The following is a 27,179-nucleotide window of genomic DNA, read 5'->3' on the forward strand; positions in this document are numbered from 1 at the left end:
TGTATGGAAAAGAAAGGACAGATAATCCTGGTAAAAACTTTATTATATACAGGAAAAAAATATCAACAACTAATGTGAGAAGCAAAGAAAGCTTTGCAAGAGTATGGAATAACAAACTGATGGTGGGATGTATATTTATTGTATAGATCTTGTTAATTTGGACCATGTTCGAGAATCATTACAAGTTACTGTCATTCAGCTACTAAGCACATTCTTTAGCTATTATTTTCAGATTAAAATTAACTTATAAATATTCTTCATTGACTATGCTAAAGCCTTTGATTGTGTGGATCATAACAAACTGTGGCAAGTTCTTAAAGAGATGGGAGTACCAGACCATCTTATTTGTCTCTTGAGAAACCTATATGCGGGCCAAGAAGCAACAGTGAGAACTGGACACGGAACCACTGATTGGTTCAAAATTGGGAAAGGAGTCCGGCAAGGCTGTATACTGTCGCCCTGCCTATTTAACTTATATGCAGAGCACATCATGAGAAAGGCAGGGCTAGATGAATCAAAAGCTGGAATTAAGATTGCCGGAAGAAATATCAACAACCTAAGATATGCAGATGACACCACTCTAATGGCAGAAAGTGAAGAAGAACTAAAGAGCCTCTTGTTGCAGGTGAAGAAGGAGAGTGCAAAACTTGGGTTGAAACTTAACATTAAGAAAACCAAGATCATGGCATCTGGCCCTCTCAATTCCTGGGAAATAGATGGGGAAGAAATGGAGGTAGTGACAGATTTTATTTTCCTGGGCTCCAAGATCACTGCAGATGGGGACTGTAGCCAAGAAATTAAAAGACGCTTGCTCCTCGGGAGGAAAGCCATGGCAAACCTAGACAGCACACTAAAAAGCAGATGTCGGGCCTCGGGAGCCCGACACTCGAGGGGGGGGGCCTTCACCCCCCCGGCACCCCCTGCCTTCCTGCCGCCGAACTCACCAGGCTCCATGATGGCCCGAAAAGCTCCGGGGGCCGCGCCGCCGCTTCCGCCGCCTCCAGACGCGCCGCGGCTGTTGTCCTCGCCCGGCGGCGCGTCCGCACAAGGCTCCCCGGCCCGAAAAGCTCCGGGGTCCGCGCCGCCGCTTCCGCCGCCTCCAGACGCGCCGCGGCTGGCGTCTTTGCCCGGCGGCGCGTCTCCGCGGGGCTCCTCAGCCCGAAAAGCTCCGGGGGCCGCGCCGCCGCTTCAGCCGCCTCCAGACGCGCCGTGGCTGCCGTCCCCGCCCGGCGGCGCGTCTGTGCAAGGTTCCCCGGCCTGCGGCATGACCGGTAGGGGCCCGAATCAACTCAGCGTCTCAGCGGCCTGGGAGGTTCCGGGAGCCTCGGCCTCGCAGCGGAATGCTTTGGGGACTCCGCCGTTGCGGCTGCCTCCTCCGGCCGACGCCATGCCTGCGCAGGACTGTGTAATGCGGGAGCAGGCGAAGCCGTTAGGGGACGGGTCCCTCCCCGCCGCGGTGACCGGGTGGCTGGGGGCCTCGAGCGTGGACGACGACAGGGGGGTTCGGAGTTGGGCGTGGCAGGGAGTGGGTGAGGGGGAGGAGCATGGTGGCGGCAAAACACGGGAGGGGGCTTACCTGACTGGCCGTCGGGCGAAGGGCCTTGTAGGGGAGGGGTGGGGAAGTTATAGGGGATGGGAGGGCGTGGGCGTGTTTGGGTGGAGTTTGGGTGGGGTTTTCGGGTGTGTATATAGTAGCGTTGGCTGCAGGTAGCGGCCAACGCTGGCTTTGTTTCTTGTTGCGGCTGTTGCCCTGAAGAATAAAGTGCTTCTAGACCGCAGCGGAAGTCTCTCGTTCCTGTGTTCGGCACCCTGCCCTGCTTGCTGCAGGACGAGTTTTGACAGAAAGCCAGCGTTTCATAGCACTGCAGCCTTTCTGCCTTTCTGCTGTGTTCCGTTTTGTGCGCCATGGCAGAGGGTTTGCAAGGAGCCGCCTTGGAGACTGGATTGGAGGAGGCTGGCGTGGCCGGGGCGGAGGCGACACCACCTGCGGAGAGGGAAGTGGAGGACGCCCAGCCAGCTGTGCAGCCTAAGGTGCGGGAAGCGCCACCAGCAGACCCTGCGGTGGAGTCCCAGGGTGCTAGTAGTCAGACCCTGGGGGGGGAGTGGTGGCTGAGCTCGGTCCTGGGGCGCACGGGACTCGAGCAAGGACGAACGGGCCGGCCCGGTGGGGCTCCACTGGGTTGGCGGGAGCGTCGGTTGACCGATGACGACGGCGAGGAGTGGAGCTATTCAACCGCTCCGGGGAGCCAGACAATGGACATGCTGCGCGATAGGTTTGGAGAGGTTGGGGCACGTGACGGCGGTTCCTGGGCGGCCATGGGCCCTGAAGGAGACACGGGACAGTGGTCTCTTGGGGGGGCACCCAGTCAGCCAGCGACGTCCCGTTTCCGACTGGCCAGCCCGAAGTTCAAGGTGCCTGGGGAGGGTGGCGTTCGGCCCCCATCCACGCGAGTACAAGGAGGGCATGATGCATGGCCAACGCCTGACCGGGGCCCTGGACGTCCAGCGCCAAGGTCGGCGGGGGTGTCCCAGGCTCAGACCCCTTCACCTGTCGGGCATTGGGGTCCGGGTGTGGTGTGGGGACCTCCACCGCTCACCATAACCTATGATGGGCATCCCGACCGCCTGGCCATGTTCCTGGGTCAGGTGATTAACCATCTGGACGGGTATGCCCAGGCCTACACATCACAGTGGGCGATGGTGGTGGCGGTCACCGCGTGCCTTCAGGGAGAGGCTGCAACCTGGGCAGCGGATCTTTACAGTGACCACGCCCATGAACTCGGGGACGTGGGGCTATTCCTGGAAGCCCTGCGCGTCCACTTCGAGGATGTTTCTCGTATACATCGTGCGGAAGCTGAAGTTTTAGCCATCAGGCAGCAGGGACGGCCAGCGGAGGAGTACGTGCACGAGTTCCGCAGGGTTGCGGGCAGGTTGCGCTCGTGGCCCGAGCGTTTGCTGGTGCACCACTTTCGGGCCAGCCTTGATGGAGCTCTCCGGCGGGCATGTGTGGTGCGGGGGGTTCCTGCACGGCTCCAGGACTGGTTCCGGGTGGCGGTGGAGCTAGATATTGGGTTGCAGGACACCCGGGGCAGGCCTGTAGTGGGCTTTGGAGCCTGGAGGGCCCCGGAGGGGCCGAAAACCGAGAGCCGGAAGTCCGGGCCGGCGGTGCCACAACCCGCCCCCCTACCGGCGCCCCGTCCAACGTTCCGCTGCTTCCGATGTGACCAACCGGGCCACCGGGCAGTGGACTGCCCGTTACCACCGCCGCGGCCAGGGCCCAACCCTCCGGTGGCACGGGTCCCAACCCCCAGGAGAGCTGCGGAACGCTCCAGAGCAGCGTACCAGGTGGCCGACAAGACACCCCGAACGTCAACACCGGTGCGTCCAGAGGGGCCGGCGGATGGACGGACTGACACATCCGATGGGTCTGAGGATCACGAGTACGAGGAGGACCCGATGGTAAGTGCTCCAGTGTGCCCTTTTGTGCTGCCAGTGGCATTGATAAGCCCACGAACAGGCGAGAGGAGGGAGTGTAAGGCTTTGATCGATACAGGTAGCACGCGCTGCCTTATCAGCCTGGTAATGGCAAGGGAGGCCGGCATCCCCCTTCAGCGGCTCCCCAAACCTCTCCGGTTCCAGCAGGTAGATGGGTCCCTTCTGGGTGGGGCACCCATTACGCATGTAACGGCACCGGTGAGAATGGAAATGGGTACACACTGGGAGACCCTCCGGTTTGTCGTGGTGCCGTCCATGACGGAGGCGGTCATTCTGGGGCTCACGTGGTTGGACAGGTGGGGCCCCACGGTTTGGTGGGAAGGGGGGTGCCGACACCTTCGTCTTGGGACAGGGCCCCAGCCTCCTGCAAAGCATTCCTTCATGGGTCCGGAGGGAATCGGTGGGCCAGAGGGGGCCGCGGGGGTGGGAGCTGGGCTTGAGATACAGGTGCCACGGGAGTACAGCGATCTAGCAGATGTCTTCGATGAGAAAGAGTGTGATGCCTTGCCACCCCACCGCCCCACGGACTGCGCCATCGAACTGGAGCCGGGGGCAAAACTGCCGAAACCCCGCATGTACGCAATGGCACCCCGGGAGATGCAGGAGCTTCGCCAATACATAGACAAGAACCTGCGGAGGGGGTTCATCCAGCCCGCCCGGTCCAAGATGGCAGCCCCTGTCCTGTTCAGGGAGAAGAAGGATGGGACCCTAAGACTGTGCGTGGATTACCAGGGGGTTAACGTGGTATGTGTAGAGCACTTGTACCCCCTCCCTTTGGTGAAGGACCTTTTGGCCCATTTGGCTACGGGCCGGGTGTTCACCAAGTTAGACCTCAGGGAGGCGTACTACCGTGTCCGGATTAAAGCCGGCGACGAATGGAAGACGGCTTTCAATTGCCCGTTGGGGAGCTTTCAGTTCAGGGTAATGCCGTTTGGTCTGCAAGGGGCCCCCGCGGTCTTCATGCAGTTAATTAACCAAGTCCTGCATGAACATTTGTACCGGGGGGTCCTAGTCTATCTAGATGACATCCTCATATATACGTCAACGCTGGAGGAGCATGTCGCCTTAGTCCGGTGTGTACTGACCAAACTGAGGGACGCCCAGTTATATGTGAAGCTCTCTAAATGTGAGTTTCACAAGCCCCGGCTGGACTATTTGGGATACCGGGTGTCCTCAAACGGGGTGGAGATGGACCCGGGGAAGGTGGAGGCTATCCAACAGTGGCAGGCCCCATGGACCCGGAAACAGTTGCAGAGCTTCCTGGGCTTCGCTAACTTTTATCGTCAGTTTATTCCGCACTTCGCTTCCATTGCCTTGCCGCTCACAGATCTACTGCGGACAAAACAAATGGCAACATCGCCGCGGCCAGGGCAGAAGCTAGCGTGGACCACTACATGCCAGCAGGCTTTTGAGACGCTCAAGGCACAATTTGCTAAGGAGCCCGTCCTGCGACACCCGGACCCTGACCTGCCCTACGTAGTGCAGGCTGATGCGAGTAACGTGGCTGTTGGAGTTGTCCTTCTGCAACGGCATGCAATGGGGGAACTGCGGCCCTGCGCTTACGCCTCCAAGAAACTGACCACCGCGGAGAGGGCTTGGGCTATCTGGGAGAAAGGCTTTCGCGGTCCGCTGGGCCTTGGGGACATGGAGACACCTTCTGGAGGGGGCTAGCCAGGAGTTCGAGGTATGGACAGACCATAAAAACCTGGAAGCCCTGCAAACACCCCGCCGTCTGTCCCCGAAACACGTGCGATGGGCCCAGTACTTTCAGCGCTTCCGGTTCCGTCTCAAGTATGTGCCCGGGGGTAGAAACTTCCTGGCGGACGCCTTGTCTCGGCTACCACAATACGATTGTCGGAAAGAGGAGGTAGTACAGGCACTGGTACCGCCACCCCGCCCGGTGGAGGGGGCGGAGCACAGGGCCAACGCCTTGACGGACGACTTCCTGCGGACCTGTAAGGGAGCGTTGGCAACTGATGAATGGATGCAGGTGCACCCCGATACCCTCTCGTTGCGGGACGGCTTAGCTTGGCACGGGGTCAGGCTGTATGTGCCTGCGGCGGCACGGGATCAAGCGCTCTATCAATGCCATGACACCAGGCAGGCAGGCCATTACGGGTTCGTGAAAACCCTGCATCTGGCCCGCCGCCAGTTTTGGTGGCCAACCATGAGGCGAGACGTTGGGAGCTATGTGCAGAAATGCCGCATTTGCGCAACCACCAAGCCCTCCACCAACAAACCGGCAGGCCTTCTGCAACAGGTGGCAGACCCCGTACGACCTTGGCAGGACATTGCCATGGACTTTGTGGTCGAGCTACCGGAAAGCAGAGGATACAACGTTTTGTGGACAGTAGTGGACTTATTCTCGAAACAGGCCCACTTTATCCCCTGCAAGGGGTTGCCTTCGGCCCGTCAGCTGGCCTGGCTGTTTGTCCAACACATTTACCGTCTCCACGGGGTGCCACGACGTATCATCTCCGACCGTGGGGTACAATTCACGGCCCGGTTCTGGAGGGATTTCGTACGTTATATCGGAGCAACACAGGGCCTGAGCTCGGCGTACCACCCAAGCACAAATGGAGCTGCGGAACGTGCAAACGCGGCGGTGGAGCGATACCTGCGTTGTTACGTTTCATACCAGCAGTCTGAATGGGTGGACCTGCTATCCTTCGCGGAAGTAGCCTACAACAACGCAGTGCATAGCAGCACCGGGTTCTCCCCCTTTAAAGTAGTCTCTGGTTACGAGTTCGTTCCCATCGCGGGTTGTGACCAGGGGGCCCCGGCATCCTGCACACCTGGGGAGTGGATGCACCGGTTGGAGGAAGTGTGGGGGATAGCAAAGAAGGCGTTAGAGCGGGCTGCAGGGTCATACAAAGAGCAGGCAGACAGGAAGAGACGGCCGTTTGCACTTCCTAAAGTAGGTGATCTTGTATACCTCTCCACGAAGTACCTGCGGCTACAGGTGCCATGTAAGAAGCTAGGGCCCAAATATCTCGGGCCGTTCCGGGTTATACAGGTAGTAAACCCTGTCACCGTCAGGCTTCGGCTACCCCCCCTCCTTGGGAAGATACACCCCGTCTTCCACAGTAGCCTGCTGAAGCCTGCTACAACCGCTTCTGTGGCGGTGGGGGAGGGCGGCCCAGGGCCTGTACACGGCGACCACTATGAGGTACAGGAGATCCTGGACTCCCGGAAACGGAGGGGGCGGGTGCAATACTTGGTGCTCTGGAAGGGATACCCCATGGAGGAGGCCACCTGGGTGCGGGACGGGGATGTGTGCGCACCACGCCTTCTCCGCGCCTTCCACCGGAAACACCCAGAGAAGCCAGGGGGGACCCAGGGGGGGACTGCTGGTCACGTTACGGACTACTCACCTCTCTCTCCTTGCATTCCAGGTGGGCCCCTGGTAGAGGGGGCAGCATGTCGGGCCTCGGGAGCCCGACACTCGAGGGGGGGCCCCTCCACCCCCCCGGCACCCCCTGCCTTCCTGCCGCCGAACTCACCAGGCTCCATGACGGCCCGAAAAGCTCCGGGGGCCGCGCCGCCGCTTCCGCCGCCTCCAGACGCGCCGCGGCTGTTGTCCTCGCCCGGCGGCGCGTCCGCACAAGGCTCCCCGGCCCGAAAAGCTCCGGGGTCCGCGCCGCCGCTTCCGCCGCCTCCAGACGCGCCGCGGCTGTTGTCCTCGCCCGGCGGCGTGTCCGCACAAGGTTCCCCGGCCCGAAAAGCTCCGGGGTCCGCGCCGCCGCTTCCGCCGCCTCCAGACGCGCCGCGGCTGGCGTCTTTGCCCGGCGGCGCGTCTCCGCGGGGCTCCTCAGCCCAAAAAGCTCCGGGGGCCGCGCCGCCGCTTCAGCCGCCTCCAGACGCGCCGTGGCTGCCGTCCCCGCCCGGCGGCGCGTCTGTGCAAGGTTCCCCGGCCTGTGGCATGACCGGTAGGGGCCCGAATCAACTCAGCGTCTCAGCGGCCTGGGAGGTTCCGGGAGCCTCGGCCTCGCAGCGGAATGCTTCGGGGACTCCGCCGTTGCGGCTGCCTCCTCCGGCCGACGCCATGCCTGCGCAGGACTGTGTAATGCGGGAGCAGGCGAAGCCGTTAGGGGACGGGTCCCTCCCCGCCGCGGTGACCGGGTGGCTGGGGGCCTCGAGCGTGGACGACAGGGGGGTTCGGAGTTGGGCGTGGCAGGGAGTGGGTGAGGGGGAGGAGCATGGTGGCGGCAAAACACGGGAGGGGGCTTACCTGACTGGCCGTCGGGCGAAGGGCCTTGTAGGGGAGGGGTGGGGAAGTTATAGGGGATGGGAGGGCGTGGGCGTGTTTGGGTGGAGTTTGGGTGGGGTTTTCGGGTGTGTATATAGTAGCGTTGGCTGCAGGTAGCGGCCAACGCTGGCTTTGTTTCTTGTTGCGGCTGTTGCCCTGAAGAATAAAGTGCTTCTAGACCGCAGCGGAAGTCTCTCGTTCCTGTGTTCGGCACCCTGCCCTGCTTGCTGCAGGACGAGTTTTGACAGCAGAGACATCACCCTGTCAACAAAAGTGCGTATAGTCAAGGCTATGGTCTTCCCAGTTGCAATGTATGGCAGTGAAAGTTGGACCATAAGAAAGGCTGAGCGCCAAAGAATTGAGGACTTTGAACTGTGGTGCTGGAGAAGACTCCTGCGAGTCCCTTGGACCGCAAGGCGATCAAACCGGTCAGTCCTAGAGGAGATCAATCCTGACTGCTCTTTAGAAGGCCAGATCCTGAAGCTAAAACTCAAGTACTTTGGGCACCTAATGAGAAGGAAGGACTCACTGGAGAAGAGCCTAATGCTGGGAAAGATCGAGGGCAATAGAAGAAGGGGACGACAGAGAATGAGGTGGCTGGATGGAGTCACTGAAGCAGTAGGCGTGAGCTTAAATGGACTCCAGAAGATGGTAGAGGACAGGAAGGCCTGGAGGAATGTTGTCCATAGGGTCGCGATGGGTCGGACACGACTTCGCAGCTAACAACAACAACAACAACATAAATATTCTCATGTATCCTGCAAGTTCCAATCAACAATACATATAAAGTTTATTACTGCATTTGAACAATGACAAAAGAAAAGTATAAAGACTCATACAACATCTTCTCAGAGTTATAACAAGCATATGACAGAAAACAAACGATTTAACTCTTACATTGAGACAGCAGATAAGGAACAACACTAGTGAGATCACAGTGTGTAATTCAGAGCTTTAAAACGTTTGTAAAACTGTACTAGCTTTATTGTTCCTATTTTGGGCAATAAAGTTTGTAAAACTGTACTAACTTTATTGCCCCTATTTTAGATGCCAAACAAAATAAAATGGCAGCAATTCTTCAGTGGCAAAATATTATATACCTTCTTACCTAAAGAGACTCTAAACTGAACAATATTAAAACAATCTTCTAACACTATATTTTGAAAGATCTCTTCTGAAACTATTAGCCTTTTCACCAAATTGGGTAGCTTCCCTTATAAATATGAAAGGATTTGCACTTAAATTGACACAGTAACTGTCATTTTTAGGCTGACAGTAAAACTGCAAGCTTTATCAACTTACTACAATTTCTTATTTAAGTGCCTTCAAGAGCTTCAAGTTGGATTTGGCGCAGTATGTTTACTCAGTAGTTCATTTTGCTGAACCCACTTAATTCTGAAGCACTCACCAATTTGGAATATCAAGTAAAGCGACTGGATTATGGAAGAGTGCTAGGCCTGCCTAAAATGTTACCAATATGATCTTCTCTGCTCAATTATTTCTGAAGTGCGTTTCAGGAGATATACAGCAGCACAGAGGCCTCCAACATTCACCCATATTGTATGAGACTTTTCCCACAGGTGCCCCATTTTTGATAATGCCTGAAATACAAAACAATTCAAAATTTAGCAAAGGTTAGCAAATCAACTTCATTTGGTAAATAAATGCCTAAAGGCAAAGTCTTATTGCAATTCTGACCTGAAATCTCCCATTATTTTCAGTCATTAAATAAATATATAACAGGAAAATAGTTAAGAAGTTAAAAAGCCTGCTTCTGTTTCTTTTAGGAACCTAATTTTGAGGCACATTATTATTGGAGGTGTTTTTTAAGTTCCCCTTGAAAAAATTATCCAACTTTACAATTCCTCATATACAAGCTGCAATTTATCCTGGGCAAGATAATTGTGACTTCATATCTACCTTTACTAATTTAGAATTTGGCTTGTTCCCAGAATGCTGATAGACAGACACCAAAAATTATTGCAATACAGCAATAGCATTTAAGTTTATATACTTCCCCAGCACTCTCTGGGCGGTTTACAATATAAACATTATTTGCATATTGTCCTCAACAATTTGGATCTTCATTTTACCAACTTTGGAAGGATGGAAGGCTGAGTCAATCCTGAATCCCATCAGGATCGAACTCCAGACTATGGGCAGAATTTGCCTGCAATACTGCATTTAATCACTGCACCATCAGGGCTAACCTATGCCCTATGTATGCCCTAATATATCCTATGTAAAGATTGCTTTGGAGATAACATACTAGCAATCTGTGCCTACCTTGGCAAAGCATTTCCTATCTTCAGTTAACAGCACAGCTCTCCCAGTCCTTGGTCTACAAATTCGGGCCATCTCCATAAGGCTAGATGGGTAGAGATTCCAATTCTTCTTCTTGGACCCCATCCTACAGTGAAATTGATTACCAGTAGAAAGTGAGTAACTTTAGAAGTGTTCACATCCTTAATTGTCTCCATATTAATAGTTGTCCAACTGTGGTATATCACAAACCTTGTAACAATTTAAATGAGAATGAGAAACTATATGGAGCCAGGAAGTTGTACTATTTCTCCAGTTTTTATTCACTTAAAATAATTATGATACAAGTAATCACTTTCACGCTGTAACATATTTCTAAAGTAATGGGCTACACTTCCAATGATTTTTAATCACGTACAGCCAGTCTCAAGTCAGAATAAAATAAAAAACTTAAATAAACATTGAACTATTTTTAATTAGTATTTTAAACAATGTGTACATGTAGTCCTTGGCTTATGGCTGGTAGTTTAACAACCAAAGTTCCAATAGACTCCCTTAAAAGCTACCTAGGACCAGATTTTGGAGAAGCAACCGCCCCCCCCTCCCCCGCAATCATGTGATCGCACTGTGGGTGCAGGGCAGCTGGCTCAACTGTAGCATTGCACAGGCAAGAGACTGAAATTTTCAATGTTTTTTTGATGTTTACTTTCATTTTTTGGCAAAAAAACCCAACCGGTTAAAACAGATTTGTTTATTGACTGTGGTGTTCACTTAATGACTGCAGCCAAAAACTGTCAAAAAAATCAAGTCTGATCATATGACCCCTGACTTGCAACTACAAAAACCTATGACTATAATTTATATTATAAATTATATAACATTTATTTATTTATTTCTTTAAATTTATATATATCATCTATATCATTATTGAATTGAGTCTGGGCAGCTAATTCCAGGCTGAACTATGGTCATAAATCAAGAACTTGGATGTTTTGAAAGTGATTAATCTGAGTTTAAGATTGTGTATAATAAATTATCTATTTTCAAATTAGAGGTTTTCTGCATTTGGATCCATACAAAATTCTACATATCTTGAGTAGAATAGTTAATATGTTTTTTAATGAACTGAGTTCTTTTTATGACCTTGGATATTATGACTGCTGTTAAATTGTATTTTTTAATCCTTCTCGTTGCTCAGTCACTTTATGGTAACAGTGTCCCAGTCACCCGATCTCCGCAACTTCTTCCTGGCTTCCCCATTAACTTTGCTTGTCAGAAGCTGGCAGTGAAGATCACAAATGGGTGATCATATGAGTGCGGAACACTACATCATAATTGCAGTCTAATCACCAGGACCTCGAATTACAATCACTTGACAATGGGATACTGCGAATAGCTGGAACAAGGAAGACCTGTCATAAATACCCCTTATTCAATACCGTAGTAACTTTGATGGTTGCTGAAAGAGTGTAAACTGAGGACTACCTGTATGCATTATCAAACAAATATATAAAGATTGAATGAGTGACAAAGAAGAATAAAGAAGATAAAGATGAAAAAAAGTGGTTTAATAGTTTTAACTTTCTTTCAAAATTATTTCTTATACAATTTTATACGGTTCGTCATACAGCCTACCAGATACTCAGACTAGATGTGGCAATTTTTATACACGTATTATATCCTCCCAAAGACCTGGAACAGGCAGGTGATGAGGTTTAATACTGTCAAAGGTATTTTGTAAGCTGTTCCGAGTAACCTGTCAATAGCTGTTGCAATTGACTGACAGTGAATTTGTCAATGCTGATGGTGTTCAAGTGGTGCTGCAGTTGTTTTGGGATTGCACCCAAGATGCCTATTACTCTTGGTGCTATCTTTGCTTTCTTTTGCCGCAGTTATTCTATTTTTTTTGCAGGTCTTTGCATTTTTTTATCTTCTCCAGTTCTTTCTCTTCTCTTCTACTGCCTTCGCATACTCGAAGCCCACTATCCAGACTTTTTGTCTTTTTTTATCACCAATTATTAACAATAATGATAGTTGTTTCTTAGCTCAAAGGAGAACATGATATAAACTAGATAAACAGAATAATTTCTATAAATTGCACGTACTTTGCCTAATCACCGTATTACTAATTAGTTGATGACATTCTGAAGTATTTCTGATACACAAGTCCATACAATGTAGAAGTAATTTTTTGCTCCAAAGGCTGTTTTTGCATCTCACAATATTGGACAGGATCAACATATTTCTTATCAATAGGACAGAGAAAGAAATTAAAGAAACGTGTATCCTTTATATTTGGACAGTAATTCATTAGTCAGTAATTACCCCAACCCTGAAGAAAGAAGAGAATCATCCAAACATACGGATCTTTACCTTTTTCCAAATGGCAGATCTGTTACAATGACATCCACAGAGCCGGTCCTCAGGGGGAGATTGCAACTATCCCACTGGATGCTATCTATGGGTATTCCTGTAGAAGTGCTGTTATAAATTAGAAATTGCCATCAGCAGCAAATTATTTCAAGGAGAAAGAATTGCTCAGATCCGCACATCCACAATTATGAACTGATACTTTCTATTATTTGGATGTTTGAAAAAACAAATCTGAGGTTATACTACTTTTTTATTCTTAATTCTTACCTTTCTTTACTTTGAATTTGCTTCAATAATGAGGAGATATTATTTGCTGTTTTCTTCACAGCCTGTGAATGGTTATCCCCAGCAATATGATAACAATTTGGCCAGACAGTAACCCCCTGTGAATGAGAAACATAGTGAACTTGGCAATGCAGCACTCCATCTGAAAACTATTTTTGAAAAACAATATATATATATAATATTTTCATAAGGAAAATTGAGAGTAATGCTTAGTTCATGACTATCTAGAGCACTCACTTCAGAGATGCCCTGGAAAGGAAGGGATCTGCTAGCAACAATCCATTTGCACTGTTGGGAGGCAGGGTTTCTAACAAGCAGCCGGTCATTGAGCAAACTGCTTCTCTGCCTACTCTAAATTGCCAGAAGCATTTCCTTGCTGTGTACATCAGAATCTGCCCATAATTCAATAATATATATTTAATCAATAATATATATTTAATAGGGACGCGGTGGCTCAGTGGGTTAAGACGCTGAGCTTGTCGATCAGAAGGTCGGCAGTTTGGCGGGTCGAATCCCGAGTGCTGCGTAGCAGAGTGAGCGCCTGCTACTCGTCCCAGCTTCTGCCAACCTAGCAGTTCGAAAGCATGTAAAAATGCAAGTAGAAAAATAGGGACCACTACGGTGGGAAGGTAACAGCGTTCCGTGCGCCTTTGGCGTCCAGTCATGCCGGCCACATGACCACGGAGACGTCCTCGGACAAGCGCTGGCTCTTCGGCTTTGAAACGGAGATGAGCACCGGCCCCTAGAGTCGGAAACGACTAGCACGCATGTGCGGGGGAACCTTTACCTTTACCTATATATTTAATATAAACCTAACTGGTTAGATTTCTTGAGTTTTTGAGATCTAGAGTTTCTTCTGTATATTCCTGACCTTTTGGCTATACCAGCAGTAGGCAACCTTGGCTCTTTTATGACTCGTGGACTTCAACTCCCAGAATTCCTTAGCCAGCATGGCTGGCTCAGGAATTTTGGGAGTTGAAGTCCACGAGTCATAAAAGAGCCAAGGTTGCCTACTCCTGGGCTATACAGTATCATCCTTAAGTAAGGATGACAATTTGGGCTGGAATTTCCACTGCTAAGTGATACACATGTAAAGCGTGATGTCATGGGACCACATTGCTTAGCTATGGCAATCCCGGAAATCCTAGCTGCCATTGTCAACTGAATCCCACTGGTGTTAGTCAAGGACCCACTCCAATCCCTTGGCTTGGTCCTTCCAATCCCTGAGCCTTGGTAAGATGACAGACTGCCTTCTCTTCAACTCCCCACACTGGCCTGGACTCTCCATTACTTCCCTACTGACTGCCTTGCGTGCTGGCGCCTTTTGCCAGCCTGCTGTTCTTGGTGGCCCTGTTGTCTTGTGCTTGCTAGCCCCGCCAGCCTTGCCATCCCCAGCTGAACCTTTGCCGTCTTCCTTCCTGTGCTGGCTGATGAGGTGTGCCTTGCCTGGCCTTTTGTGAGGCAGCTGCTGGCTGCACCAGGCCTCCTTCTCGAGGCTGCACTGGCTCCTCGACCAAATTGCCTGCAGCCTTCTTGCAAGGTTTCAGAACCCTAGAAAGCCTTGCAGGGTCAGCAGGCCGACTGAGCCAGCAGAACGCAGTGCGGCCAAAAGGGTAGAGATGGGGCAGGGAGGCAGACAGGTGAGGGGACTTGAAGCACTAATGTGGCTGTAAGTATAGGCAGTCTGCCAAGCGCCTGGATTTTTTGATTACCTGACTGCGGGAGCGCTGCAACAGCTATAATTTCAGAGGCCAGATTAAACTGCCATTTGTTGAGCGGCAGCACAATTTCGAATGACTATCGGTAATCAGATCCGAGCTCAGGATAGAGAGCAACCTGCTCTTTTGATGGTCTTCCATCATCTATCACAGACATGTCAAACACAAGGCCCGGGGGGGGGGCAGATCCGGCCCGCAAAGTGGTTTCATGCGGCCCGTGAAGCCATTCTGGAAACAGTGAGGGAATGGCCCCCACTGCCTTGGCCCTGGCCCAGAGACCCTCCTTCTGCCAGAGACCCTCAGATCTGTCCTACTCCTGCCCAGGCCCCCATAGGCACCCTTGATGTGAACGATGTAGAGCTGGCCACGCCCACCCAGTAGGCCATACGCACTCTAGCCAGGCCCACCCAGTAGACCACACCCACCCAGGCCATATCCACCCGGCCCCCTGAGGGCAACCGCAATGCTGATGCGGCCCTCAATGAAATTGAGTTTGACACCCCTGATCTATCTGCTACCCCACCCTCCCCAGTCAGGCAGTACTCTTCAGTTACTGAAGAGTTTAGGCAAGCCATAGGCTCAACATCTCTGCAACGATTCTGTAAGGATTCTAATAAGACATTAAAGAAACACGCACTGCTTCTTGTACATGTAGTACAGTAGTGTACAGCCAAAATCTAAGATGTGCAGACCCCCCCCACCATCAGTAAGTTTAAAATGGCTATATACACCCTCCCTCCCATTTTATAATAAGCCATATTTCAGAAGACTTACTGCTATGACAACATACTAGAGTCGCTCTGCATGCTGTTAAGATTAATATGAGGTACTAATCTCAACTTCAAGGCCGGAAACTGAAGTTGCCAATAGATATACGTATCTACTCAGAAATAAAGTAGACCCAACATGCTTGAGGACAGGGAAGCAAGGAGAGAGCAGTACCTCTATTGGTATAGCACCTGTCCCACACATGGGATCAATTATTACATCGGCTGGCTGTGGATCACACAATCTAAACAAAACCAAGATAAAAAGAAGCAGAATATAGTATTAAGACACAAAGGAAACTCTAACTGACCACATCGTGGAGTGTGTGAAGAGCAAAATAATAAAACAAGCAAAGAAAAACTGAAAGCAAAAAGCTAACATAAATGTAATATTGTTAGTTATTTTTCATTCCCCCCTTCCACCACATCAATGGTGGATACCATCAAGAACATTTACATACAGTGCCATCCTGCAAGTGTGGAATTTGGAGAAAAGGCCTTCCAAGTAATCGTAAGAACAATTGCATTCAATAGCTTCCTAGCCTTTTAACTTAGCCAGTACAATCATGATCATTCAGAAGACTTTCAAGTCATATGATTTGAAGAAAACGTATTCTGAATGATCACAAGAATGGAGCCCACTTGCTGGATGGTGAGCAGTGGCCTCGTTGGGAAAGCCACGCCTCTCATTGGCTGAGTACACTTGTCAACAGCTTCAGAACAACACGAAGATAAGTGAACCTGGGCACGGTGGGGCGGAGAGAGGGCTTGGGCCTCCCAGTCTGTGATAGGTTTTCATTTGCTATTGGGGGCCAGGCCTCCCAGTGCTTCTCCACTCCAAGGCACTCTGCGCTCCAGGTAAAGACCAATACAATCAATTAACATCTGCAACTGGGAGAGTCAGGACTGCGGTCACTGAGCAAAGTGGCCACTTGAGCACCTCACTTAACAACCACTTCACTTAGTGACTGTAATCCTGGTCCCAATTGTGGTCACGTTGAGGGCTACCCACAATTCAGATCCAAAGTAGAAAAGGGGCAGCATCATGAAAATATTTCTCAGAAGTGGATAAGGTTGCAACCATCCTGTTGCACTAGGTTGGTCCCTCCATAACTCAAACATATATTTTCTAGAACTATTCAGTTACTGTGTGAGCTAGTGAAAATGTGTAGCTGCTTAAAGGAAGCATCAACAGGGGCAGCAGCCTGCTTTCACTTTCTGAAGTGTCTTTTCCACTTCACACCTGAATAGCTTCACATGCGTAACAATTTGAAAATTTGGACAGCTCACTGTGTATAAAAATATCAGCATATCAGCAAAAACTAAAAATTACAATGAAACATTCCTTAAGGATATCTTGCAAATTGATTTCAGGAATTTTAAATAATGTATACTGAATCAAAACCTCCTTATTTCATTCATATATATACTGTATACATATATGGCAACCAGAATGATCCACCCGCTTTAGTGAAGAGGTTACAGAATTTGGAATTCTCTATCTTGGAAAAAGGCTATTAGGGAGTACATGATTAAGGAGCCCTGGTGGCACAGTGATTAGAACGCAGTATTGCAGGCTAACTTTTCCTACTGCCAGCAGTTCAATCCCGACCAGCTCAAGGTTGACTCAGGTTTCCATCCTTCCGACATTCGTAAATTGAGGACTCAGATTGTTGGGGGCAATATGCTGACTCTGTAAACCACTTAAGAGAGGGCTGTAAAGCACTGTGAAGCAAAATGTAAGTCCAAGTGCTATTGCTGTTGCCACTAATGTACAGTATATAAAATCATGCGTGGCATGGAGAAAGTGGAGCTCTCCCGCTCTCAAAATACTATGACTACTAATCATTTCAATGAACCTGATTGGAAGTAAATTTAGAAAAGGCAATAAAAAGCAGCTCTTCTCATACAACATGATTAAACTGTGGAATTCACTCTCAGAAGATATGGTAATAACCTGGAGGTTTGGATGGCTTTAACTGAATAGAGTTATGGAGAACACATGTATCAGGCTCTATTAGTCTTGACAGCCAAGGATTCTCCCTGGACATGGGCAGAGATTCCACTTGAAGGAGAACAACGGCAGAAGGGTATTATTGGCATGGGTCCGGATTACCTACGGCAGCACCTGCTGCCGGCATCAACTTCCCTCCGTCCAGTGCGCTCCCACAGAGTGGGCCTCCTCAGGGTGCCTCCGACCAGAGAATGTCGATTGGTGGCCCCCAGGGGGAGGGCGTTCTCCGTGGGCACGCCAGACCTATGGCCCCCAACCTCCGCTCCTTCCGGTGCGATTTAAAAACTTATTTATTCAAACAATCTGGCCTGGTTTGATGGGTTTAGGTTTGGATCTAATTTTAACATAGTTTTAAGCATTGTATTATATTGGGCATGATTATTTAATACTTTTAACTTCTTTTAACTTTTGTATTTATATTTTGATATTTATTGCCCTGTACACTGCCCTGAGTCCTTCGGGAGAAGGGCGGTATAAAAATTTAATAAATAAAAATAAATAAATAAAAATAAATATTCACCTCCTGCTTTTGAGCCACACAGACACCTGGTTGGTCTCTTAAGAAACAAAAAGCTGGACTAAGAGAGGATTTGCCTTGATCTGGCAAGACTATCCTTATATTTTAAGATGTGATTTTTTTTAAAAAAAAATCCCAAACATATTTCCATTAGTAGAAACATAGCTTTCTGCATGCCAAGACAACTTAAAATGGAGAGTACCCTTCACCCACGGAAATGTGGGTGATAATCTAGGAAAGCATTCCTGTTAGAGAACAAGTGACAAGGCAATATTGCTACTACACTCTTTGGATATGTAGGTCCTCCCCTCTATAAAGATGTACTCTATAGAGAGTTTCCCGGAATTGTGAGAAAGTCTCCATGTGCTCCAGAGAAAGAGAAACAGTAAAGATCACCCATCTTTACCTCATCCCACCAGCAAGAGCAAATCCCTGATTGGAATACTCCTACCAGCAGAAAAATACTTAGACCCAATCTATCAGAAATAGATGTTTTTACATCACAGTACCAACGGGCTATAATTCTTCATATAAAAATGCAATAAGCTTTTTTTGCATGAAGATTACTTTTTGAATGAAGGAAAAACAATGACAAAAGAGAACTACAGTAAACATCTTGTGGAATAGTTTTAAATATCATGATGCACAGAATAGTAAAATATATACACGCCAGGTTAGAATGTATGGCATACTGCAGTTTAGGGTAATACAGATATGTTTTTTTAATTGACTGATTGATATGATTTTGGTCGAAATTTGAAATACATTTTTCACACATACCTCAGCATTCCATACGCAAGAGTGGAACGAAGAGTTGTGGGCCCAAAATGTGTAATATTTCTTCTATGAAGACTCTCCTCTGTTAATGCAATCCCTACTATCACTTCATTATTGTGAATATTGAGAAGAACCTTGAATAAAGCAGATTAATATTTGTTAGTTATAGGAATAATAATTATTATCAAGTCACTCCCACCAACACTGATAGGGCGAGCCACTAGAATATAAACTGAGAGCAAACTCTTACTTCTTACTAGATAATGTTACCTAGTTTGGGTAATGAAACATCTGCAAGAAAACAACCAAGCTCAGAGAGCACCAGGGATCCCTCATTTCAATCCTGAGCTACAAATATTCTCCTTTATTGGATGGGATGTATTACAAATGTAAACAGTTTAGTTCTGGGGGTTAATGGTGGGACATTGTGCTGTTGTTTCTGCTATAATGGACAACGGAACTGAGAACTAGAAAAAAAAGAGTCAAGGACTATGGCTGTCCAATTCTGAATTGATACCTTTCTTCTGGTAAATGTCTAAACTTCAGACCATATTCAGGAATTATTGATTGGGATTGAAGCAATGAACCTCTAATTCATATAGCTTTCTCTATTCTCTCTTATTGTGAAGAAACTGAAAATTTCATTTCTGTTTCAGATTTAAATGTGTTTGTGTGATTATTATGATCTAAATCAGGCATGCCCAACCTATGGAACCGTGCAGTCCTGGACAGCTAGTAATGCGGCTCTACAAGATTGTAAACTTTTAACATTATTATATTTTTTATATGTGGCCCAAGACAATTCCTCTTCACTCAATGTGGCAAAGATAAGTCAAAAGGTTGGACACCATGATCTAAATCAAAATAACTACGATTGCTAAAAAATATGTTACTTGAAATAGAGCTGCTTCATACCTAATTGTTTGCAGTTAGTCTATCTGAAATAATCAAAATTATCCAATAAAATATGATAAGATAAAGCATAGTGCAGCATTGTATTAGAAATCAACGTTGCATCAGAGAAAAGTGGGAGGCCATAGGCCGAAGGCTTGATGTAATTCACTCCCATAATGGTAAATCATGGTTTACAGTATTTGGTTTATAGACACCCATTGCTCAGATATTATATAGTTTATAGTCCATAAAGGTAGATCTTATAGTCCTTGACCTATGATTGTAATTGACCCTGGAATTACAGTTGAAATTCATGCCAGCAGTTAAGGTCACTATATAACTGCCTGATTGCCAGACCTTTTCTGCAGATATTGTTAAGTGAACACCATGATTAAGTGAATCCATTGCTGGGAAAAGTAAATGCCAGTTTCCAGGAAAAAAAAAACAATGTAAATCATGGTCATGTGACTGCAAATGGCTGTACATGAAGGCCAGATGTTTGGCAACCAAAATGCAATTATGTGACAGGGAGGGGTGAGTACCGGCTGTCACAACTTCAAATCTGGGTTGTAGATCTGGGGAAATCCATTGTAACTTCAAACAGTCACTGAGTGACCGATCGTAAGTTGAGGACTATACATATTGTGTTTTAAACTGTTCTTCCCATTGAACGTACAAGAGGAGACTTTCAAAGAATGTTACCTCTATATCGAAATTGGTCATATCTGCTTTCCACTGAAAGAAGTCCTGCACAGCTCCTCCAAAATCTCTTGCTGCTTCATCTGATTTAAAGTTGTGATTATCACCAGCTCTATTGCAAGTTACCCGGAACTTCAGTGTTTCAGCTTCCACTTCCTGTGTCTTACCATCACCTGATTCATTTCTGCTGTCACCATTGGATGTTAACTCTTCTCTGGGTTCGGACTGCTCGTCATCATCCGATGGTACTATTTCATCAGCATTTTCTGGGTCTGGGACTTCAGCAGATTTGAAATCATTTTGTGCAGGTTTTTGCAATTCTTCATTTCCTTCTTGGTTCTTGTTCTTATCTAGCTTCTCCTTCTTTGCATGACCCTGTTGGCTTCCCTTATTTCGTCTAGTTTTTCTTTTCTTAAGGCTTGTATTTAACTTCCATACTTCCAAAGAGTTGGTCCAAGGGAGATCCTTAACCAAACCTTCTAAATCCTTTAAAGCTTCTTCCTATAGGAATTTAACAACAGTTTTGAGACAAACTCATTGTATGCAGTTGCATATTTTCCATAGTTCAGAAAATGAATTCGTTTTTGGAAAGCAGCGGATGATCTGCCGATACCTGTATGTTTTGTCAGTTCTGATTACAGTAGAGGGCTGGCTTCAGGGATGCTCTCCAAATAAATGTTTAGCTTTACCTATTAGGGACAAGGTCTTTTTAATTGGGTGCAAAGAGTACAGAGAAGAGCAACAAAGATGATTGGGGGACTGGAGGCTAAAACTTATAGGGAACGGTTGCTGGAATTGGGTATGTGTAGTTTAATGAAGAGAAGGGTGAGGGGTGACATGATAGCAGTGTTCCAATATCTCAGGGGCTGCCACAAAGAAGAGGGAGCCAAGCTATTCTCCAAAGCACCTCAAAGCAGGACAAGAAGCAACGGATGGAAACTAGTCAAGGAGAGAAGCAACCTAGAACTAAGGAGAAATTTCCTGACAGTTAGAACAATTAACCAGTGGAACAACCTGCCTCCAGAGGTGGTGAATGCTCCAACACTGGAGGTTTTTAAGAAGAGACTGGACAGCCATTTGTCTGAAATGGTATAGGGTTTCCTGCCTTAGCAGGGGGTTGGACTAGATGACCTCCAAGGTCCCTTCCAACTTATTATTATTAATACAGACTGCCTCTCTGAGGAAGACCACATGTTAAGTAGTTTCAAATTATTCTTAAAATGTGAGTTAAATGGCATTGTTTGGAGTCTTTTTTTAATCTTTTTATGTGGCTGTCTTTTTTTTACTTACAGATGGTTATTCTCCCTATTTTTAGCTATTTATGTTTTTTGTTTCTATATTGTTTTGATATTGTGCACTAAGCATCATTGATTTTTCTCTTAGAGAATGGCAAGCTATATTTCAAAGAAGAGGCTCTATTCCTGTAGTTCAAATCAATGCCCTTTGCGTCTTCATTTTTATAAAAATCAACGTACTTTTGAAAAAACAACTGCCTAAGTTGTTTATTTTGCTCTTCCCTCTCTACTTGCACAGTATTTATTAGACTGAAGGTTGAGAAATAGAAATGAGATTCGGTAAATTTCAGAAGCTTTGGAGAATGGTAAAGTATCAATACCACCGCCGAATAGGACAATAAATATTCTCAAACCCCAATAATTATTGAGCTAGTTTTGTAATTTAAAATTTGAATTTGCTTAGAATTATGGAATAAAAAATAACTTACCTTAGTTTCTTTGAACTGATAATCTTTGAATTCTTGAACGACGACAAATAAATTATCAACTGATCTTAACTGGTGAACCTGTTATGAAATTACAAATTCTTATCTCACATGACACATATGTATAGTACACAGTACAATTTTAGTTTTTATAGTTTTAAAAGTATACAAGCTAAAACTGCCTCATTCCATGCTGTTTTTAAAAAAATGAAAAGTTCTATTTAAAAAGTAGAACATAAATCAACTAAATATATTTAGAAATATTAGCTGGGATATATATGCATTGCAACCTTATAAAATTTGGTATAATGTGCTACACTGTATCAATACCAGCTTGCCTGGATTCAAAAATGTTTGGATCAGTTCAGGGAAGTCATGGGGCAGATTAGCTTTGACTGCCTCTGAAGGCTATCGGCTGAGAACTTAATAGGTGTCCTCATACAGTTGGTTGGCTGCTATAAGGACAGACTGCTGAACTAAAGTAGTACCGTATATACTTGAGTATAAGCCGAGACCCCCAATTTCACCCCCAAAAACTGGGAAAAGTTGTTGACTCGAGTATAAGCCGATCCGCCGTTCTGCATGCCTCGGAGGCTGGATCCGCGCTCTGCAAGCCTCTGGGATCCTGGGAGGCCTAATGCAAGCACCAGCCCGCCTGCCTCAGGTCTCCCCCACCCCCAGATACTGGGCTTCAGCACAGCTGGCTGTCTTGCCAAAGAGAAACATCTGGGAAGGAAAACCCTGTCTTACCTCTTTCCCAATTCTGCCTCTGCCCTTCCTCCTACCAAGGTGTTCTGGGACTAGTTCCCTAGCCTTTTGGAGCTTTTGGTGTTCGCCCATCAGCTGTCTACGGGGAGGCAACAAAGCTGCCTCTCTAGGCTTTGAGAAAAGGCCCCTTGCACAAAAGGCAGCTTCAGGACGAGCTTCCAAAAACCCTTTCCTTCCTTAACGCCCTCCCCACCTTCCCCCAGAAAGCCATATTTCTTTTTTTTTTATTGAAAATTTTTATTGAAGTTACAATATTATCCCCTCCCCAACCCACCCCAGAACCCCTCCCCCTCCCCCATATTTCTTCAATAACAAAAACATAAAAAGCTGGTTGGGATGTACTCGCTGATTTCCCCCCCCCCTTTTTTTAGATGCTAAAACTAAACTCTCCCTCTGCCTTCCAACCAATATCCCTTTTTAAAATCTTACCTTGGCTCCAGATGGAAGAGTAGAGGAACTAAGCTAGTAAGGAGAGAATTTTTTTCTGCAACTTTTTACTCCTGAAGTAGTAGTAGTAGTAATAGTAGTAGTAGGAATAATAATAATAAATCCCTAAAAGTTGTGCCAGAAAATGGAGGACGCTGGGTCTTTGCAAGTTTTAGCTGTCTGTCAGACTGCCTGAAAAGGGCGGCCTTCAGGCAGCCAGGCGGACAGCTAAAGCTTGCAAAGACCCAGCGTCCTCCATTTTCTGGCATAACCTTCGGAGATTACTTTAAAAAAACAAACAAAAAAAACCTTCAGAGGAAAAACAGCTGCAGAAACATTTTGTCTCCTTGCTGGCTTGGTTCATCTACTCTTCAGCCAGGAGGGAGTCCAAGGCCTAGAGGAGGAGAGCTTTGCAGCATCCCTATGGACAGCTGATGGGCAGACAGCTGAAAGAAGCAGGCAGGCAGGGCGCGGAGGAACGGAGACCTGCAGGTCTCGGACGGCGGTGGCTTGGGAGAGGTGCGCGCGATCCCGGAAGCACCAAAGCCTCGGCCGCGCACAAGTCCTCGGTAAGTTTTTTTGTTGACTGGAGTATAAGCCGAAGTGGAATTTTTCAGCCCAAAAAGTGGGCTGAAAAATTCGGCTTATACTCAAGTATATACGGTATCCAAAATTGTGGAAACCTATTGGGAAAAGTGTATTTTTGAGGTTTGATGGCTAATAACACCACTGTTTTGGGGGAGTAGTACCATAAAATTATATATCAATAGAAAGATAATTTAATCAAGAATGTAAGGCAACAAAGTTTGTTCAATTATCTGTACTGTATTCTATGAAAAGTTATAGCCAAATAACCAGAAAAAGGAAGCACAACTTGCTTAGGTTGATATCAGGTAGCTTTCCTTCATCTGATTGTAGCCAATGAGCACGAGTGTTTAGAGAGCCAATCAGGTGTCATCTTGTTTTGGCAATGAGCCAGTCAGATCACAGTAGGATTCAGTTACTGATGTCATGTACTGAAGCTGAGAGGAGGACATTTGTCAGTGTGTTATGTGATTGCTATCAAGTTAGTTGGGTTTTTTGTGTTCTTTCATTTAGTGAGCTTGTAAAACGTAATAAAATTAAAGTAATGGTGCAAAGAGTTGACTGGTTGCCCAGAAAGTGATGTAAAATAGTATTATTAAGTGAACAAGGCTACAGTTATAAAGAAATTAGAAGAAAAATTGGTGGAAACTTAACCAAAGGTGGCATTTCTATTGTACATTTTTCCCAAAAGGTTTCCACAATTTTGGCCACTACTGTATATGGACTGGTGGTCCGATCCAGCTTGTGTTTATGTGAATTCAAGATCGTCCAGTATAATCAGTGAAATAATATTATAGAATATCTTGCCAGAAGCTGGAATGAATATTAGGCTATAAATCTGAAATTTGTAGCCATCAGGAGGAATATGTACATCTGGGTAACCTCAAGGAATATTGCAGCTTCAGACCAATATTCAAATAGCAAATTGCAAAAATAATAAAATTTTCAAACCTTTGGAAGATTTATAACCGGAATTTCAAAGTAGATCTTCCCACGGCCCTTGCTAATTCTAGATATTGATCCTAATTTTTCTTGTACTTCATCCGCTGCAGTCAGCTCAAATCCGGTTGGTATAGTAGCTCCAATAGTGATCACAACTTCTTTAGGATTATTTAGGCCTTCACTATTCTCATCTAATGGTGTACTTGCATCACTGAGGTTCACTTCAGATAACACATCAGCAGCCTTTGCAACTTCAGACATTCTGGCAGTCTGGTAGCTTTTATAGACCTTCCATAAAGAAAATACAAATAAATAAGGAAATATAAAATAACAATTAAAATGATTGTTACAGTCTTTGAAACAGAATAGGAGTAAAATCAAAAGCAATAGAAGTTCTTATATTTTTACCTGTGTAAAATAATGTGATTAACACATAGCAATATCTAGGTGGTGAGGTGCACAAGCTGCTTCTGTGGTGGCACTCCAGTATGGAATTCCATTCCCAGAGAGGAGTCCACATTACCATCATTTTGGTGTTAGGCTTTTAATTGTATATCTTAATTCATATTGTTTCAATTTTTGAAAGACCACTTTGTTTCTACCTAGCTTACACAATTTTACTTTGTACAGGTAGTCCTCACTTAATGACTCTGTTTGGTGACCATTCCAAGTTACAATAGTGCTGAAAAAATAACTTTACAACTGGTCTTTCCATTTAAGACAGACACAATGTCTCTGCAGTTATGTGATCAAGATTTAGGAACTTTGCAATCAGCAAGTATTAACAACTGTTGCAGTGTCCCACAGTCCCACAATCATCATTTGTAGGCTTCATAGCTGGCTTCCAAAAAGCAAAGTCAATGCAGAAGTTGGCAAATCGTAGGCACGTGATGTCTTGCTTAACAACCATGGTGAATTGCTTAATGACTGCAACGAAAAGTGACTTTGTCACTTGATGTCGGACTTGTCAGTTCCAACTGTGGTTATTAAATGAGGACTATTTCTATTTTACTTGATTTTATGTATATATTTTTATTCAGATTGTATTTTTAGTGTGTTTTATTATAAATCACCCAGAGTGCTTTGGATATTGGTTTTAAAAAAAAATTGACCTAGCAGATGAAAAACTGAAACATGGAATGTGAGAAGAATAAATGATGAACAACATAAATTAATAAATGAAAAACAGATATATATCTGTGAAGAGAAAAAAAGTGCTAACAAACCTAAATGAAGATGGACAGATTTTATGGAGCTGATGCTGTTAAGTATAGGGAGTCCTCAGCTTATGACCATTCATTCAGTGACTGAAATTAGATGGTGCTGGAAAAAAATGGACTTGTGACCATACCCAAAGTTATGGCTGTTGAGAAATAAATTGATTTGCAGTAAATGTTAAATTGCATAATACAGTGAGAACTATGGATCTGAAAATGTATGTATTAAAAAAACAGGGTATTAGGTGTCATGTAGTCTGTTGTAAGGAATAAATTCTTGTTGGAAGAAGCAAAAATACCTACATGTAAAAGTGTGGCCTTGCCCACATTTTTTTTTAATTTCAGAAGGAAGATAAAAATCTGGATGTAGTGGGAATGGATTACTTTATGTTTTAACAAAAATTAGAACTAAGAGTGGAGTGCAAATATGGACTAAGTATAAAAGCTCTTGACTGTACAAAAGAAGCATCCAGTGGTGCTTCTGTCATACTATACGGAGAAAACAATGAAGATGCAACTAACTGCAAAGCAGGCACATGAAGAAAAAACGGATTGGTACAGACGAAAGATGAAGAAAGTCCGGATGGAGGACACTTGACAAAATCTTCAGACAGACATTTTAACAAAAGGTGAAACAAGATCAGTCTGCAAGGGCAGGGAGACACAAGGATGAAAGATGCCGATCTCTAACATTCATTTTCTTAGCTATCCTTATTTCTTCGATTCACCATTTCTTATCCCTATTCTGGACTTTGAATAAAAGCGCTTACCCCCAACGGGCAATATACCGTGACTGGCACGTACCTGGGTATGCTGATCGGGCTGCCTTGGGTTTTTCAGCCAAATTTAAAGAACACCCACACTAATTTCGGAAAAGAAAAGGCTCCCCCTTCTCGCCCAGTCTGCCTGCTGCCCTCGTCCCCTGTTACGCCAGGAGCTGCGACGGAGCGGGAAGGATGAATCGCAGCTGCGCCGGGCGGAGCCGAAGCCCGAGCCAAGCGCCTCGGCTTTCACAGCGCCGCCTTCCCTCCTCGCGCCTCGGCACGAGGAATCCCCAACCTCTCTTCCGGAAAAAGGAGAGGGGCGGTGCGCGGAGGCTTCCTGACGAAAGAGTCCACGAGACGAGCGGACGTTGACTGGCGGAGAGAGCGCCGCTTAGCGTGCGGTTCCTTCCACTGGAAGACTGGACTCCACGTCTCCGCGCCCGTGTTGCCATGGCGCGAGGATCTCAGAAGGCATGGCGCCTTGGCTCCTTGCTGCAGGGCTAAAGGAAGACTGGGCTCTTTCCCTAGGTTGCAACGGCATCAGCATCCGGGCTGCTGCTGCTGCTGCTGCTGCATTATTATTATTATTATTATTATTATTATTATTATTATTATTATTATTATTATTATTATTATTATTATTATTATTATTATTATTATTATTATTATTATTATTATTATTATTAATTATTATATTATTATTATTA

The 27,179-nt window shown here is 46.3% G+C and overlaps 1 protein-coding gene across 2 annotated transcripts; it reads right to left on the reverse strand.

Annotated features, from left to right (window-relative positions):
• THUMPD3 (THUMP domain 3 tRNA guanosine methyltransferase) lies at nt 1–26,758 on the reverse strand. Of its 2 annotated transcripts, none has more exons than XM_081321506.1 (11): nt 26,513–26,758; nt 24,501–24,779; nt 21,774–21,851; nt 20,054–20,551; nt 18,461–18,591; nt 15,325–15,394; nt 12,647–12,762; nt 12,380–12,487; nt 10,031–10,154; nt 8,521–9,345; nt 1–276 (listed from the first exon to the last, which is right to left on the reverse strand). In XM_081321506.1, exons 2-10 carry the CDS (start codon nt 24,750–24,752, stop codon nt 9,214–9,216), a joined length of 1,509 nt encoding a protein of 502 aa, XP_081177632.1. In that variant the 5' UTR covers nt 24,753–24,779; nt 26,513–26,758; the 3' UTR covers nt 1–276; nt 8,521–9,213. The 2 variants fall into 2 exon arrangements, with proteins under 2 accessions (XP_081177632.1, XP_081177631.1); XM_081321505.1 differs by having other exon boundaries at nt 2–243; nt 8,481–9,345.
• Nucleotides 26,759–27,179: the final 421 nt, after the last annotated feature.

Source organism: Vipera berus, assembly GCF_964194415.1.
Source record: "Vipera berus genome assembly, chromosome: 2".
Lineage (NCBI taxonomy): Eukaryota > Metazoa > Chordata > Lepidosauria > Squamata > Viperidae > Vipera > Vipera berus.

Coding starts and splice junctions, on each gene's coding strand:
- THUMPD3 (XM_081321506.1), bottom strand. CDS start 24,752: ATGTCTGAAGTTGCAAAGGCTGCTGATGTGTTATCTGAAGTGAACCTC. Junction 20,552..21,773: donor ATCAGTTCAAAGAAACTAAG/GTAAGTTATTTT, acceptor AAATTCCTATAG/GAAGAAGCTTTAAAGGATTT. Junction 9,346..10,030: donor ATAGGAAATGCTTTGCCAAG/GTAGGCACAGAT, acceptor TTTGTATTTCAG/GCATTATCAAAAATGGGGCA.